The sequence below is a fragment of the Melanostigma gelatinosum genome (assembly GCF_949748355.1).
Source record: "Melanostigma gelatinosum genome assembly, chromosome: 4".
NCBI lineage: Eukaryota > Metazoa > Chordata > Actinopteri > Perciformes > Zoarcidae > Melanostigma > Melanostigma gelatinosum.
In genome coordinates this window covers 7,578,085-7,596,236 of record NC_136637.1, presented here as the reverse complement: position 1 = coordinate 7,596,236, position 18,152 = coordinate 7,578,085, and the positions used below count along the sequence as shown (strand labels likewise).

Genomic DNA, 18,152 nt, shown 5'->3' with positions numbered 1-18,152 from the left:
TGCCGTGCTGACATAGTTCAAAAAATGAAGAGAAATGTAGCGATGTAAAATTCTCTACAAGCTGTTAATATTTCATGAGTAGCCATTCTTGACACTGTCAGTATACCTAATTTGTGTAGCAGGCAAGGAGAGGGGAAGGGAAGAGATGGGAGGGGAATAAAAAAATAAGGGGGAGGAGGGGGGTTAAGAGATGTGGAATAAATGGAAGAAGATATAGGATAAAGGTGGAAAAGCGTCTCCGGAAAGACATCAGCACGAGCCGAGCCGGCTGACAGTGAAATTTTTTTGGAAGTCAGCATAGTACAAAGAACATTTGAAATGGCCCATTTAACAGCACTGTACTCCACTCCCAGCCGATGCCACCATTTGCATACTTCATATCAGACGAAGATGGATGGTGAGAATCAATGTCACTGAGATGAGCGTTTTATCAAGGTTACGCTATCCTCCAAACTCCTAAAACCTCTTTATCTCATCTCTGTTGTCGGAATATTAACTTATCAACACGACCCTTTTTACAGCCGAGGCAGGAGCAATGTGCATTCATCAGCGGGGACGGCGGTGACAGGGCGGCCAGCTGGCTTTCAGAACGGCAACTAATGACTACTTTGACTATCAATTAATCTCCCAATTATTATCTTCTGATTGACTCATAATCGTTTGGTGTTTAAAATGACAGAAAATAGTAAGAGGTGCCCATCACATTGGCGATGCTTTTGAATTGCTCGTCTTGTCCGTTTAAAGGAACACAAATGTGTTACATTCACAAACATAGAAACGTCAGAAGCTGGAACCAGTATTTGTTGCTGATTTCATTTTTTTTGTCCATCACTTTATCTCCAAATTGTTCCAGCACCACTGGTATTTAAGGGTGCAACCATTGCAATAGGGAAGCCCTTAAAACATGAACTATTCCAATACTACAGCTCCCTGTGCCCAATGTCACCCAAACAATCAAGGGCAGGATCAATGCTGTCAGCAGACTTAATGTTTTTAGATGAAAGAACAGAAAAACACCCAGCCCCACTGCTAACTTGTAGCTACGCCATATCAACAGATTTTGTTGTGTTGGGTGTTAAGATTGGATTTCATTTTTATGGAACTACCAGTGATGGTGCGTTTGCCGCCGTCCTGCCAACTGTTTGTTGACAAGCTGCAGTTTTTGTTTTCACCGAGGGGGAGATACTGTCGGTGTCAGAAATATGCGATCTAGGTCTCGAAATTGCACGTCGTCATTGTGTTTTGAATAATATGACGTGCACGCAGCATTAGCTAAACTACAACATTTAAATAGTTGTGAGCTAACTATTAGACCTGCATTACCTTGATTTGTCAGAGGTAAAGTTTATCATCAAAGTCCGCAAAGCTCTGAGCAGAGAGGTCTGTGTGAATGGGTGGGTCACACCCAGGACTTTAACCCGTGAGACTGCTGTTCGTGTCCCATGTGAAAGTAAATATCACTGTGTTGACATATTCCAATTTAAGTCTGCAACTTAAAAAACATACTTATTTCAAGCCAAACCATGATGTTTTACTAAACCTAACCAAGCGGTTTTGTTCTGTTTTAATTTACGATGTTAATCACGTGTTTAAAACTGCGACCGTAACGTGGAAGAAAATACGTTTCTCTCAAAACGTAATGTCTGTTTGCCTTTCCCATTGGTTTAGTGTATTATAAAATGAAACTAGTTACATTATATCAAATGACAGTTCATTTTAGCATGATTCTGTAACACTCAGTGGGTCCACTGGGGAACAGTTAGGGCTGGGCGATATGGCCTAAAAAAAAAATCTCCGATTTTTTTACAAAAAATCCGATTCACGATTTAAATCGATTTTTTTCCCCCAAAATTTTTTGCAGATGACAGAAGCTGTTGAAAACAATTTTTTCTTTTATTTTGTGATGATTTTCCCAAGTAGGTTGATAAAAATAAAGTGCAAACAAAACCTGAACATTGTAGAAAGGTGCCTGTAGTATACAAAAAGTATTTGGTCACTCTTTTGTTTGCCTGAATCATTTAAATATAAAATTAAATTAAACATAACATTAAATGGCATTAAATAGTAGCCTTCCATTGTAAACAACTGTGCAAATGTAACTTTTTACAGTAAGCTTTTCTAACTGAATACACTGATACAAACACAGCATGAAATAAAATGTATATGACCCTTTAACATTCACATTTTCAAAAGTGCAACATCTGATCTAACATCAACATAACATATTTTGCACAGTAAATAAGTGCATGTAAACAAAATCAAGTGCATTCACAACATAACCAACAGTATTAAACAGTAGTGCATGTTTTTTCTAAATATTTTTTGCCAGGAAGACAAGCCTGTCTACTACCTCTGGCTTCAGGCATGCACGGTGGCATGTAACAATGCCCCCCCCCACACACTGAAAAGCCTCTCAGAGGGGGCACTTGTAGCTGGCACAGAGAGGTATTTCTTTGCTAAAGTACTTAGCCTTGGAAAGTTAAGTTGGTGACGCTTCCACCAGTCAAGTGGATCGGTGTCTGGGTCAACCTGCTGGACCACAGGTCAGTTGTTGCGGAGTAGAATGACATCCCCTCCAGCTCCGCAGAGATCCTTTGGCGTGTACTATTGTACAGCCGAGGCAAGGCAACGTCAGAAAAATGTTTACGGCTTGGTAGCACGTACCTGGGGTCCAAAGCTTTGAGACGGTGAATAAACCCCGGCTTTTCCACGGTGTATATGGGCACCATATCTTTTGCGATATACATCGCGACTGCATCCGTGATGGCTTTCCACCGGGCACTCTTCTTCTCATGCGGAGTACAGTTGGTGAATGTCTCCAAAATGCTGGGTTGTTTTTGTGAGGTGGCGGCGGCAGCAGTGAAGCTGCTGGCCGCCATTGTTTTAGTTTGTAAACAATGCGCGCGCACTCTACTACGGGAAAAAGGGGTGGGGGCGATTTTCTCGATTTTCAATAAAACACATCGCCTTAAAGCACACATTCGAATTAATCGATTAAATCGATTTATCGCCCAGCCCTAGGAACAGTGTTGCTTATTTTCCTGTTTAGATGGAGCAGTGCCCCCCCCCCCCTAGAAAAACAAGTAATAGCTCCATTTCAACCACCTCCGAGACAAGCCTGCCTCAAACAACCGTTCAAATCACGACCTGCACAGCTCTGCAGCCCATGTTCAGTGAAACATCATTGTCCTCCTCTCGCTGTCTGCATGATTAGCTTCTGGTTCCTCATTAATGGAGGTGAGGGCTGAACTTCCATTTCAAGCCTCTGTGACTCCCACCTTTGCTTCAGTCCGCTAGTCATAAAAATGTCACGGCAGCCACGGAGCCCACAGGCCACACCGAGATCTAACAGGAATCCCACGCTCGGGGGACGAATGCGGCCGGTGGTTACAGTCCGGAGGTCGCCGAGTCGTCTCTGCATGTGACTTTCCACATGCCCGGCCCTCTCTCCGACCTCCTGACACCAGCCGCTGAAAGTGACTTCAGCCGAGTGCACATCCAACTCTCCTGGTGTAATGTTGCACCGCGGAGAGAGAAAGTGACAGACCATTTATAAAACAGGAAGAGGAGCTAACTACAGTAAGCACAAGTTATTTCTGGAGGAGGATGTCTGCAAATAGCAAAGACATGTCAATAGCTAACAGGTCCGCCGTGAAGTAAAACCACTTAAAAGGCAAAGAAAACTCCAAGTGTTGCGCCCGCTGCGACCCCCCGCTGACGCCGCAGACGATCACGCCCCACGCTTTAAGCTCCCCCCGCCATGTCGCTGGCGTCGGCACTGGGAAGGCGTCCAAAACCACAATGCCTTTCTGCTACGGAACATTTGTTCTCCGACATTTCTCTGTCCTGCCACGCTGCATGACAGTTTATTTTGGGAAGCGCAGGTTGGCACCTGAGACACAGAGCTGACAAAGCACTCGGTGTCACTTCAATGAGGCCAGTTGGTGCCATGACAGTGCCTCTGGCCGCGCGCGGTGCTGCAAGATGGACAACACTGCGCCGAATATCTTGGCAAAGTAGGAGAGGAGGCATCAGCTGTTTGCACAATTTCATCCTCAGAGGGGGAATGAGGCAACATGCAATCTCTAGATCAGAGACTGCTGCGGGAGGGAACCCACCTCAGATTACTGGACGTTAATAAAATGTGAACTGCTGCGATGGACCGGTCGCCACATCAGGGTGTTTCCCTGGCTTCAGCCCAATGCATGCTGGGAATAGATCCAGCACATCTCGCAGGGTAAGACAATAGCTGCATGAATGAAAATCTGAAGGTGAGGCTCGAATCTTCCCACGATCAGAAAAGAAGGGATGAATATAAAAACTGGCCTTTTCTGAACAAATTCCAACTTCATTTGAATGGTGTTGAATCACAAGATAAGCGGACTGTAAGGAGGTCGCATTTTACAAAGTCAGCAGCCTCACGTTCAGCCACAATTCGGTCCCTTTTTCATATGTTAAATCCCAAATGCTTGTCAGATGGTTTCTGCTAATATTCTCAATTTTTGCGTCAGCATTTGACAAACAACTCCCGCTGGAGTACAAGGCACCACCTGTTGCATTCATACACTGTGGATTTTTTACAACTGATTATGGATTGAATTAATTTTTGTACACACATTTGTACAGTAGTTCAAATATCAAACAAAAGTGACATTATCAGATGGGTTGATTATCCAGGAACCCTGATAGGATAAGCTACAGATCTTAACGTAATGAAACATGTGAATTCATATTAGCATGAATGTTTTGTATGTTAGTGTAAATGAGGAGATATGAGAAACTTTTCTCCTGAGGGGAACCCAACTAGAGTGAGTAACAGCTGATATTTACTCAACATAGTCAACAATAGCTCTTCTCTACACGAATAGTGTCAAGCTGTATGTTTGCTATGTCCACAGTCGGGATGCAGACACTGTTACATTTCAGCCACGTCTCTTCCTAATCGCCCCTCGGCCGATGGGACGAATGACATACTGTAGTTGAATCACGTCCCGCGTTAGCTCGGCCAATCCTGAGCCTTGGTGCTCAAAGTCGCTCTGTGAGGAGGGCCCCACTGCTGCTCAGAGACGAGTCAGCAGATCTGTGGAGGCCTCTGCTGAACCCTCACGGAAGGTTTATACGAACGCACTGATTTGGACCGGGGGAATCGAACATATTCTTTTTGGACAAAACATATGGCAAAACGCTAATGTGATAACTTCGTCTTACAGCGTTACAGCGCGTCCTTTGTTGCAGTTTCCCCGTGGTGTTACATAAATACTCCACCTGACACACACACACCCACACCCACACACACACACACACACACACACTCGGAAGTGAGGAGTGAATACATATCCTGTTTCTCGTAATGCAGCACGGATAAGATTACTGGCTGAAATGTTTCAAAAACACACACGACCCAAATAAAAAATAAAAACCTTTGTGCACACACACACGCACACACACATACTTTAAATGACAGTGCAACTGCTTTGCCGTGTTAAATATCAGATGCAAATGAAAAGAGAAAATCTATCATGACTCTAATGTGGCCTGATAGGAGGGGGCGCACTCTCCTCTGAGGAGCCGAGCTGTGTGAGGAGGGTGATGTATGGAGGAGCTGGATGAGAGGTGAAAAGCGTAGCGAGACGGACGAAAGGGGGGGGGGGATTGCTGGGAGGGAAAGAGGGGGTGGGGGGGGCACGCAGTCCTGCCAGACTCCTGAGAGCCCAGGGCAAAAGTGGAATAAATGTTGATTAGTGTTGATTTTGTCCAACGAGCACCCGGCAACTGACAGTGGGACTAAGCTGCAGCGAAAGGGAACCATTAATCTTGGTCTGGTTTAAGTAGTGTATATTAATTTGTGTCATTTCCACTACGTGGAGAGAGGCCTCTCTCCCTCTCTCCCTCTCTCTCTCTTCCTCCCTCCCTCTCAGCGTCTGAAAGCCATGGCAGCCTTTCACAGCGAACGTACAGTGGACGCCTGAAGGTGGCGTCTGCAAGTAGCAGCTTCGGGTGTGTGTGTGTGTGTGTGTGTGTGTGTGTGTGTGTGTGTGTGTGTGTGGGGTGTGTGTGTGTGTGTGGGTGGGGGGGGTAGAAAAGTGGAGGAAATGAGATTCCGAACACTACATTACGGAAAATGAACTCCTGGGGGGGAGGGTCGCGGTGGGTAGGTGGGGAGTTGGTATGGCAACCACATCCAAATGTGCCATTGCATGTTCAATTTAACGTGCGTAACGAATTTGCAGACTTGATTAAATTCGTAACGTATTAAGAAGGCCTGTATTTTAAAAAACAACAACAACAACAACAACAAAAGAGGCGGGCCAAACCCGCAGGGACTGAGATTTCAAAGAGAGCCTCTAACAAGCCGAATAGAAGAACAGTGATGTGATAGCGGCGCGTTGAGGGCAGGAGTCCACACTCACGTAAAAGACTGAGGCTCTTTAACGCGTCGACTTGGATCTCGCCTCCGTTCTGTTGTCTTTGCAACTAGCAAAACGTTTCCTACAAACTGCATTCCAGTGGCCTTCCGCCAGGAGAGGGATACAACAACAAAAAACAAAAAAACATTCACTAGTTCAGGAACTATAACAGTTAAAAAGTGTGAGAGGGGGCTTTCAGGGTGGAGAAACTTCTCTTGGTGAGAAATCACACCGCTCTGCTCGTCTACGTGTGATGTCAGTGTTAATTAACAAATGGCGGCGCAGTAAGATTCCTATAATTAAGCTCCTTAATATGATTAACACGTATCAATTAGGCGACTGACAATTAGCATAATGTATAATGTAAGCACATTGTTCTATACTGTAATGGTATTAACGCGCCATTTACGACGCTGTCACTCACTGATGATCCTGTGATTAGGATTCTGCGTCGAATGCAGGCAAAAGTGCCCGATGCCGGTTGATCAATACACATTTTTCCGTGTTGTCTACAAACTCGGAGCAGAATTACACTTCAGGTCTTCTTCTCTCTCTCTGTCTCTCAGTGGATGATTAAGCAGAGAGATTGCGGAAACAGCTGTGGTGGCGATTTTGCCATTTCTCGCCCCCCCCCCTCAGAGCACACATCTACATGCCGACAAGTCAACATTCACCTTTACTATCTGCTGGTTTACGCTCCCAATACAGATGCTACTTAAGACGGATGTTCTAAATGAATTGTCATCACATCGCAGAATAATAGACAGATTGATGGGGACTGAAAAAAGAAGTTAGTTGCTGTCCTTTCAATGCTTTTTTTCATTTTTAATAAAGTTGTTGTTGATATTATTTTTTTCAATTAGTTGATGAGTTGCTCGCTGTATAAAATGTGAACGTCAATCACAAACTTCCACAGTCGTCAAACATCTCATCTAGAGCTGCAGCGGTTGGTCAGTTCATTGATTAGTCGATAGGAAGACGCCAAATCAGCATTTCTTTAGAAAAGTGACTACGGTAATCGTTTACATCATTTTAAAAGCAAAACTTTCAAAAAAAGCAAAACTGTTGATCGGAGAGACAAGACAAAGTTACCTTGGAAACTCGGATAACGTGGTTTCAATTTTAAGGTTTTATAGATCAACTGATAAATCCAGAATATAATAGCCTGATTAAGCGTCAGCAAAAGTCATTTTTAGTTGCAGCCCTGGTTTTGTCCGACTAACAGTCCAAACCCTAAAGACGTTCAGTTTAAATGATACAAAGCAAAGAAAATCTGCCAACAACCGGAACCAGAGAATGTTTGGCGTGTTCATTTAATCGTGACCTAATCGGTTAATTACTGATCAAAATCGTCAGAGATTCATTTTTGCAATCAATGAAAAGGACTAATTGTCTCAGCACGACACCACCAGACCGCACTACTTCTGAAACGCTACCTGATCCCCTGTGAAGGCTGCTCTGTTTACACAGTGACGTGGCGGCTGTAATACAAATAGGCAGATGCCAAGCACCTGAATGGACTGACAAGTCGATGTGGTGGGGGCTCCCATGCACCGTCCATAACCAGACTCCTGGCTCATTTCACCCTGTCAAACACGAACTCTGCCGCCCTCTGTAAAACACCCCGTTTTCACCCTTCAAAAAATAACATTACATCACTCGGCGAGTCATTTTTTATAAATGGAGGATCCCCGAGGCTGGAAACCTTACACTACACAAACACGGGGCCGCGAGAGAAGCCGGCCTTTTGTTGAGGTTGAGAGGGAGAAGAAAAAAGCAAGTCCAAATGAACCAGCCAGTCAGAGCGGAGCATTTACTGAGCAGCTCAGTCGAGGAGCGGTTTTGTTTGACACCGCTTGAGATTTATGATGTTGGTGAAGTGTTTACAGAGGTCAAGGCGGCTCATTTTCCAAATCAGTTTGTCGAGCATTTGCTTATCTAAAGAGGCCTTTTCATCAATCATAAAAAAAGAACTGATGGTGAAGACCAAGAGAAAGCAGTCCACCTTCAAACCATCTGTGATATCTGCGCAGACAGATGGATAGATTACAGATAGAGAGAGAAAACTTGGATTAAGTCGTGTCATATTTGATTTTGTGCCTCTCTTTGCTGAACTTGCTTTCAGTTAGTGGAAGGATACGGTTTCATGGGCCGATGGCAGCCGCGTCACATTATTTGGATTTATTTATTTGGAAAAGTCTCTGAGAGAACCTTTTTTTTTTTTTAACCTTTGCTCCACATTTTGGGCACATGAGCACAATAATTATTATGCTTTGTGTATTTAATGCTTCGTCTCTTCTTAGGAATGTACTATGCAACACACACACACACACACACACACACACTCATGCACTGTGTCTGAAAAACAGTATTCCTTTGAAGTAAAAAAGACAACCCAAATATGCCTGGAATGAAACCGGGTAAAGACGAAGCCGATGTCGGTCCAAGAAGAAGAAGAAGAAGAAGAAAAAGAATAGCAGTGGGTTAACTAAAGTGTGTTTTCCTTGTCCCTTCCTCTCTGGTGTTGCTGCACCATTGTGCTTGTTTATGCTGCACAATATTTCTGTTGGCCGTCCCTCACTTGAGCCCGGTAAAAATACACAGAGCAGGTCAGAAGTTCAGGCCCTAGATCAAGACTGGCATTGTGTGCTGCAGGTGCTGTCAGCCGCTCCGGGGACGGAAAATATACACACACACAAGCATTCAGCGGCTCTGTGGCTACACACACACACACCGGGGTCTGCGCTCTCGTGGTACTCGGGACAAAGAATTTCCAACTGCAGCTCCGAGGAGAGGCTGAAGCCGCTGGACTCGGCCGGTCTATACACACTCTGAAACGATGTTAGAGGTGGACTGGGAGAGTGTTAAAGGAGGAGGCGAGAAAGGTTTGTTTCCAATCAGTTTCACCAGACTAAGGGAATAATGACAATAACACAAAAACAAACAGAGTTGCATCATGCATTCTTTCATTTTCAGCCTCCCGTTGAAAGAAAACCAAATTACTTGTTTCACTACTGCCAACTTCAAAACTACAAATACCATGATACTACTAACTTCCCAACATGGCAAAGGTCAAACGGCCTCCGACCATCACAGCTGTCCATCTGACCATCAAAACTTCAACTGAAGTGAAAAGCACAACTAAAAAGAATTGAAATAGGTCACGAGCATTATTTTTAACCCTCGTCAGCAACTTTAATAAATGTTTAAATTCAATTACCAAAGAAGACCAAACCACAAGGGGGAGCAACAACAAGCTGCGACCTCTTCGCAACGTTTGAGAAAAGTCGGTTCATATTGAACCAGCGAGATTTACTGAGACACGAGCAAAACAGTGCTGCAAACGTCCAAATCTGGACGGTTTCGCCAGCAGAAGTGGACTCCACAACACTCTGAGTTCAACCAGGAGAGTAAAATACCATTCGTATTAATTAAAAGTGCCCTGAGATAACCTCTGCTATGATTCAGCGCTACATAAATAAATTAAAATGGAATTCATCATCAAGCCTATGTTCTATATTTGATGAGTGGACCTGATGAAGCAAGAGTAAAGCACAACATTCATACCCAGGCTCTTTTTTCTCTCTCCCCAGTGTGTGAGTGAAATTATGTTTTTCGACAGACTCGGTCTTGTTTTATTTACACTAAAACTGACAGTGACGAAGGTTAAGTTGTGTTTGGAGCATGACGACTCTGAACTCGTGGTGATTTTTAATACCATAATAGCAAATCAACCTCCAGCAGGATTAGCAGAAGGCTTATTGAGAATACCAGTACATTTGAAGCGATATTAAAAAAAAAAAATCTTAAAATTATACCAGAATTAGAGAAAACAGTTTGAACCGTGATTCACCGTGAAGCGCTCCACACTAAAACTTAGAACAAAGCCGACTGGATGAAAAGGAAGACGACACAAACAAGACGAGCACCAGATCTCCTGTGGAGCTCCCAGCGAGCTTGCACCTCGTATTTATAGGTTGCCAAGCTGAAAGGGAGAAGAATGGCTGTGCAGGCAGGAAGAGGTCCAAGCTACTTTGTACTCTCGGCAGAGCCGAACTTTGGATGAACTCACAAGAAGCGCCAGGGAGTAAAACACTATGCATAACTGTGTCACTCCCCTTCCAAAAGAAACCTACCAAGACAACACACAAAAAAAAAAAAAAGCAGAGGAGCGAGCCAGCAGGCTTCAAAAGGCCCCCTTGCTCTCTCCCGAGGCAGAGGCCGACTCAACATAAACTGCCGGGGCTTGCGGGTTAGGCAGCGAGGTGAGCTTCAATGGAAAACAAAACAAAACCTCAATGAAAACATCCATGAAAGCATCAGGCGAGGTGTGTGATCACACAGGAGAAAAACCTCCGCCACCCCCGCAGAGGTCAAGTGTAACTCTGGAGACAATGAGAAGAATCCCCTCCTCATCCTCCCATCCATTCCACTTGATTTCATGCACTAATGAGTGTGAAACGCACACAGAACGCGCTGCCTTCCCAAGCAAAGCGGCACGCTGCGGCCACTCAATATCTCTCAGCAGTGCAACTTTTTGAGGAGTCCTGCAGAGCGTTGGGGAAATAAATGAAAAAAGATGAGAGGCACGCTGTCGGTCTGAGGTGCACCGAATTCCATCTGTGGCAATTTTAAAAAATGTCACGTGGAGGGGTTGGGGGGGGGGGGGTGTTGATTTTTTGGAAACATGACTTACGCCTCATGTTATTTCTCCCCGAGCAATTATTCTGCAGACACGCTCTCTCACAACTGCTTTAATAGAGAGAGGCACAATACAGAATGGAAAGAGACGTTTTCACCAGACTTGACAGTTAATTCGCGAGGGGAGACATCAACGCGCTTGTGACAATTTTGCTCAATACTCTCTATTATTCCACAATAAAACATTTTTTTTAAAACCAACCCCTCCCCCCAAAAAAACCCTCCTCATTCATATTTTGACACCATAATTGATAAGGCCTGCTCGAGGTAATTGTCCACAGATCCCATTGTGAAAGAGTTAAAAACATGCAGACTTTATAGCTACAGGAGGAAACACATGTCTTACATGTCAGTGAAATGTATATGGCCAATTGTGTTGTGTTGTGTGTCCAACATCAGGGTTCTCCTTTTGTGAATCGGAGTTTGAATAGCACATTACACGTCGATGATAAAATAGCCCTCACAAGAGCTGGTGCCTCTCTGGTGTTTCTTTTTTTGTTTTCATGCGAGCCACATGCTCCATTAGTGAACAAATACTGTATTCTTTTGAGGTGGTTGGGGAGACCTGGAGCAGTTGTGGGAGAGTGTGTGGACAACAGCGGTGCAGTGTTTCGCTTCCCCTGCTCGTGGTGCAGACTTAACGTGAACGTACCTGTTTTTTCTTTGATTTCACACAAGACATTGAAAAGAGCTGGCTTCATTCTGTGACAGTTGAGAGCGTGTTTCCTGAAACAGAGAAGTGGCTTCAGAATCAAACCACAGAAACATGTATTACATCTAACACCTATTCATCCTCGACATTATTGGACAACGAGGCTGCCTATACTTTCATTTCTATTTTATTTTTTTTAACCTTTCGGATAAATGCTAGAGTACAATTACAGGCCCAAATAACACAGCTATTCTTCAGACTTCAGATTAACAGCAACTTTATATGGTACTCTATGTGTACAAAGTAGCACATGTGTTACTTTGTACACATGTGCAAAGTAACTGGTGCAGCATTTTATTTAGCTTCGTCTGTTGTTCTGTTATTATAAAATTATACAATTCATATATTGTTTTTTTTCTGACCAGCTTTTGTCAATAAAACAAAACATTTGAAATGCGTAACTTTGGGTCCTCGCTTAATTTAAAGTGAATGACACAAAATGGATGAAATGTGTATCACAAGTTAGAAAGTTACATCTGCTCGCCGCGCTGTGAACGAGCTGTGAGACACTTTAAACTGCTAGTCGGTCATTACATTTCAAAAATAAATTATTAGCCGTAATATTTTGGGTCTCGTGAACGCACCTTGACTAAGGTGTAAAGCGCTTTAGAAAAAAGGAAATAAATACTCTCCGTGGGCGAACCGTTGGAATGTCACAGTAATGGAATTCATACACTTTTGTTTTCTCCTTCGGCAGTGACTTATTGAAATGTGAAGCCAATTTTACAGGCATGCCATCGTTGTTTTATATCGGCTTTTGCACACGGCTGTGCTCAAAAAAAGCCCTCACATTTAAAGTCCCATCTTCACCGCGCTGTATTGTAAATTTAGCAATCCACATTTTTCTTTAAATTTTCCCTTTTTGTAGCGCGTGTCTAGTTTTGCCGCCGCCGCCGCCGCCGCCTCCAGTAGACAGGAGAAGAATCTTTACCTGGCTTGAGCTTCGTCCAGACTCTGATCCGTGATGGTCATGATTTGCTGTAAAATGTCTCCAATGTCCTGTTTTCTTCCGTCGCCGTCCGTCCCTCCGTTGCCCTCCTGCATATGCGGCGGCAGGCCGGGGTGCCCTGCCATGCCTACCCCCGTGTGAGAGTGCATCAACCTCGTCTGCTCGTCCATCTCTTCTTCTCCTTCTTCTTCTGCTTCTGCTTCTCTATCTAATTCTCTGTGGCGCTCTCGCTGCTGAAATCCTGCAAAAATACATATAAGAAGAAGAAGAAAAAAAAAATCCCGGTGGTGTTTTTTTAATATCTGCGCCGCGCACCCGGCCGTCTCCTCGCTGGGGCTTCTTTTTCTGGCGGGGGTATCGGAGAGGAAAGCGGAGACACGAGTCCTCCTCTGCTCTCTGGCTGTCTCTCTCTCAGCTGGTCGGAGTTCAATGTGAAATCTGATCTGAACTGCCACTGCCTTCACTGGAGTACGGCGTGCGTAAAAGAAAAGAGAGAGAGCGAGAGAGAGAGCGCGCGCGCGAGCGAGAGAGAGAGAGAGAGAGAGAGACTGCTGATTTCTACTACTGACACGAACTAGGGCACGTTTTCCTGTAATGTGGCGTACTGATCCAAAACCACCCCCCTCCACTCTTCCTGCCAAATTAGCCACAAAAAAAGTGTCTGTGACAAATAAGAAGTGTGGATTGATTTCACTCACTCACATCCCCCTCGTCATATACAGTACAGGCTGGGCAGGCAGCAGCGTAAGCAATGAGCACGAGAGTCGGACTCCGCCCACGCGACATGATTGGGAATATAAGACCGTTTAGCCCCACCTTGAGGTGCCTCTCTCGCAACGTCGATCATTGGACTGTGGAGGTGGGATGCAAGGGGGAGAAGCGGGGAGGAGATGTGGCCGCTGCCTTCCTCATGCTAGGGGAGACGGTTCGGAGTGGCAGCAGGGTGATGAATGGAGCCTGAACTCCAAATAAATAACAGCGACTGACACATATGGTCTGCTTTAAGTCTCCCCTCGTGACCTCAGCGGGAGCACCCAAGGGCTCCACAGGAGACGATTTTATTCCCAGGCTGTGCCAAGACACAAGGCACACCAATCAAAACCACCGGCCAGCGCTTTTCATCTGTTATAATTAGCAGAGAGGTAATGTGATTGGAGATTTATGGCTGGAAAAATCCATCCACCGATGAGACAGCTTATGTTTGAGATATTCATATTTCTTTCTTCTTTTTTTTTGATGTGACATCACATTATTTCGGTCAAACACGCTTGTTTTCGTCGCAGCGGAGCCTCGACTTTGTTCCTTCGTTTTCAGGTATGTTGCAGGGCTCCGCTTGGCTGACTTTGGCAGGGTCCTCCTAATGTAAGGCGGTGACCCATGTTGCGCAGCCAAGCAGCAAGGCCCGAGTGTGTCTGGCCAGGCTGAAAAGTGCCCGTCAGGCCCAGTGCTGCCTCACTGCCGCTGCTCCCCTCCGCCACCGAGAGCCATTCAGAGGGAAGAGACGAGGAGGAGGGGCAACAAAGAGAAAACAACTAAAAACCAAACTCCAGTGTGGAATGAACAGTGTGCTGTGCAAATCATCAGCCTGTGTGTATACACATGTGTGACTCACATAATGAGGAAGGTATGTGAACGCTTAAGAGTGCCACAGTGTTTTAGTGTGAGCAGCTGAAAAACAGCATTAAATGTGCCGATGACTGCGACCTGCGACCTCATTTTCCCTGCTATGAGTTAGTCGCCATGCTAACACATAGCTAACATTAGCTTGCTTAGCAGCTAGATTGTCCATCCCGTCAACATTTTAGTTATCAACTGCTCCCCTGATAGACACGGGGAGCTAAAATCACCATTTGTCATGCTGATATGTAACGTTTTTAGCTAGCTTCAGATATTTTGTTCGCGTTTCATCCCTTGGTTGCATATTGTGGCGCTTATTGACTTTCCCTCGGTGGGCGTGGTTTTCACAGTTGTGCTCTATGGTAGGGACATAATGTATCTCATCACCTATTTGGTTCTGCTCATGCATCACAACAAATAAAACATGGAGCCACGAGTAAAAGAGTAAAAACATGGCTCCGTAGTGCTACACAGACTTAGTAAGAAGCTGGTTCAGAAAATAGGTTTTCAGGGTCTGTAGATGCTAAAATGATGTTTCCTAATTTGAGTTTGAAAGGTTTCGAAAGGTATTAGTTCTGAAACTTGAGGTCCTGATAAGTGACAGGCTGTAAAGACTCCAGAATACAATAAAAACGCTAGTTCACCATCTTATAAGGCTGTTTCATAGTAAAAACATGTCCTGATTTATATTTATCTATTTAAAAATCATCGAGCTGCAATTCAAAATATACAACTGGGATGCACCCATCGGAATTCCTCTGTACAACTATTAGCATATTTGAGTTTGAGGCGTAGTGGCAGTGACATCTCAGACTGTCTTCCTAAGCCTCAGGTGGAGCTGTAGTGCAATCCTGGAGCTAGGTACTTTCCCTGTAGGAGCTCCTGTGAAGCCGATGTAAATTGGAAGCAGAATATGTATGATGGGAAATGGTAAGTGTGGTAAGTTTCCCTGCCATCTGCTCAGTTGTAGAATAATGAGAATACCTGAGGGGGTCTCTGTTACACCAACATCCATATGACTCCCCAACATCTGCTAAGTTATGTTAGCGGGGCATTTAGAAATCTAAATATATGCTGGTACTTTCAGGCTACATGGCAAGGCAAACAAATCACAGAGCTGGCAGTGATCTCCATCCATTCATTGCCAGGCTGATGTATGATCAGCCACTCACTAGTGATGAAACAGGAAATGCTTCTAGAGGTCCTGTAAAACGCTTAATAGGCAGCGGAGACGTAAGCGATGTATTATGGAGTGTAGTGCTGAGTGCAGCAATTCCCCATGCCAGGGTACCGTCCACATTAGGAGGATTCTGTGATACAGTCACAGTTATTAAAAGTAACAAAGGCAGACTTGAACAGCAGTGGCAAATATAACGCCCAGGTGTAGGACAGAACAGCAGCTTTGGACTGTAGATCTACCAGAGCACTGACACTGTGCAGTGGACAAAACCTTCCAGGAAACTGACTTCAGAAAATCTACAAACATATTAATTCAACAGGATATTATTTATTGCCTCCATGTTAGGATTTGATCCTGATGGATTTGAGCTGATCTGTGATTAGCCGGGCGGTCCGGGTCTGAAGGGTGAAGCCAATTGCGTAAGTGCCATAAACTTGCGTTATTTCTAATGGTCAGCTCTGGTGGCAAAAAGAAGTCTGATTGTATGGAAGTCTATGAGAAAACGACTCTACTTCTCTCTTGAATTATTACCTCAATAAACATTGTAAACGTGAGTTTATGGTCTCAATCGCTAGTTTAAAGTCTTCTTCAATACATGATGGTAATTATCAAACTGATGGTCCCATTGAGGGTAAAATAGACGATGAAGCAGGGTAAGTGCTCGGGCGTGGCTCTGGGAGTTGTCTGAGTTTTCTTTCATCATTTCACAGTTTGTTTTTAAGTTCATGAAAGTAAATTGTAACCTTTTTGGTCGCCTAGAAAATGATCTTATTCAGCGTTTGGTTGTACTTAGCTCCACCCTCTTTTGTCACTTCTGGTTGTAAAAAGCCAAGATGGCAACGACGTCCAAAAACCAAAATGGCGACTGCTGAAAGGCTGAACTTGAGGCGTCAAAACAGTAGTCCACAAACCAGTGGCTGGCGTTTAAGGGACTACGTCCACTTATTATACAGTCTACGATTGGGTACTAAACAAAGATAAACATTTTCACACGTACGGGTAATTTAGTGTTGCCAATTCATCCCACTTGCCTTTCTTCCATTATGTATTTCTTCATTTTTTTCTAACTTTATTTGTTTAATCGGTGTCACGTTTGGCCCTCCAGACACGGATTGTGGTTTTACAGAAGAACCAAACATTCCGTGGGTTCCCTATTTGAGAGAGAGAGGAGACTGAGAGAGCCATCACAAAAAAAATGTGTTGTCATGTAACTGTGCACAGTGGCACAATACGCTAGCAGTGTCTTAAGGAACATCCTACTTGAGATTTCAGTACTGTAACACACCAATAGAAGCACAAGTTCCCACATTTTTGTTATAATGTCTTTGAGAACGAACTCAGACACTCAACAGGGCTAGGAATCCTCCTCAGAGCATTGGCCAGATATCCTTACAGGAAAAGCACAGAGGGCGACTGGAGGACGGCGGGACAAGCAGCCAGTGGTGGGCTGGTTTCCATGGCACCTGAGAGAGAGAGAGAGACCTTTCTACTCCAGGCCCCGGGTCACACCATGTGATGAGCTCGGGCAGATAAATCCTCCCTTTCATCCTGCACGGCTTCTGGTCTGTGTGGAGGCAGCGCTAATGGAACGGATTCACACACATAACCCTCGCTTTGATTCTAATGCGTTTGGACTGAGTAACAAATGCACGGAGCTCCATGTCCACTCTGTTTTTGAACATATACAACACAGGATATATGTGCAGCAGTGACAGCAGAAGCCTATGAAAAGGCAGGAGGGGACTTCTTTTTCATGTCAGAATATGCAGTGGAAGCTGATGACTTGGACCTCGCCAAATAATCCCTGAAGGAAGGACAGCAAAAAGTTTCTGGGCTTTATATTGGACAGCTTAAAAAAATGAAAATGTACAGGATTTTAATTGCTCATTAAGTCATTACAGCGGAGTAGAAAATAGTCTGGGTTTCGTGAAGTTTCTGTTTCTTTCTGCTGCGCGTGAGCGAGCGTTACACGAAGATCCATGGCGCAAGCTGGTTTGCGCAGAGCGAGCACCAGCGGAGTAGATTCGGGAGGAGGTCTGAATGGATCAATACATCACAGAACAAAGAGGAACTGTGCTTCAGCAGGGGCCCCAGAACAAGACAGGCCCATTGCTCAACCACTGTCACAGCAGTGTATCCCAAGCATCTCACATGCATCTCAGAGAACGAGGATAAAGACAGATGTGAGGACGGGTGGATAAACTGAGGAAACCTGGGACACAACCAGCAGATAGACAGATAAAGCCCCCCTGTGACAAGCAGAGCTACTACGTTGCTGTCTTATATACTATGTACTGTGATTAGCTTTATTTACTGATGAGTAGTGTAAACCGGGATTACAACTTCAAATTCGGTGATTACATTACAGTTATTAGTCCTAGTAATGGTTGGGAAATATACCTGTGACGTTGCCAGGCAATCGGTGGCGACACTAAGAAATTGTCCTGCACTTAACCCCCAGTAAAACCACAACGTGTCATGTTTACACTTTACATATGCATGAAACAAATTAGACACATGTTAGTTAAGTTTTAGTGGTGCTGGTGGTCAGATTTTGTAACCAGTCTTTGTGCTAAGCTAAGCTAA

General features: G+C 44.5%; 1 protein-coding gene across 1 annotated transcript in view; it reads right to left on the bottom strand.

Annotated features, from left to right (window-relative positions):
• The window catches only part of LOC306776136 (pre-B-cell leukemia transcription factor 1-like), a 61,448-nt gene extending 48,270 nt beyond the window's left edge, over window positions 1-13,178 (bottom strand). Inside the window, exons 1-2 of the mRNA XM_079266738.1 lie at window positions 12,752-13,178; window positions 11,761-11,834 (exon numbers count right to left, since the gene is read on the bottom strand). Of these exons, the coding sequence (XP_079122864.1) occupies window positions 11,761-11,834; window positions 12,752-12,939 (262 nt within the window). The 5' untranslated portion in view covers window positions 12,940-13,178. The remainder of the gene's footprint in view (window positions 1-11,760; window positions 11,835-12,751) is intronic.
• Window positions 13,179-18,152: the final 4,974 nt, after the last annotated feature.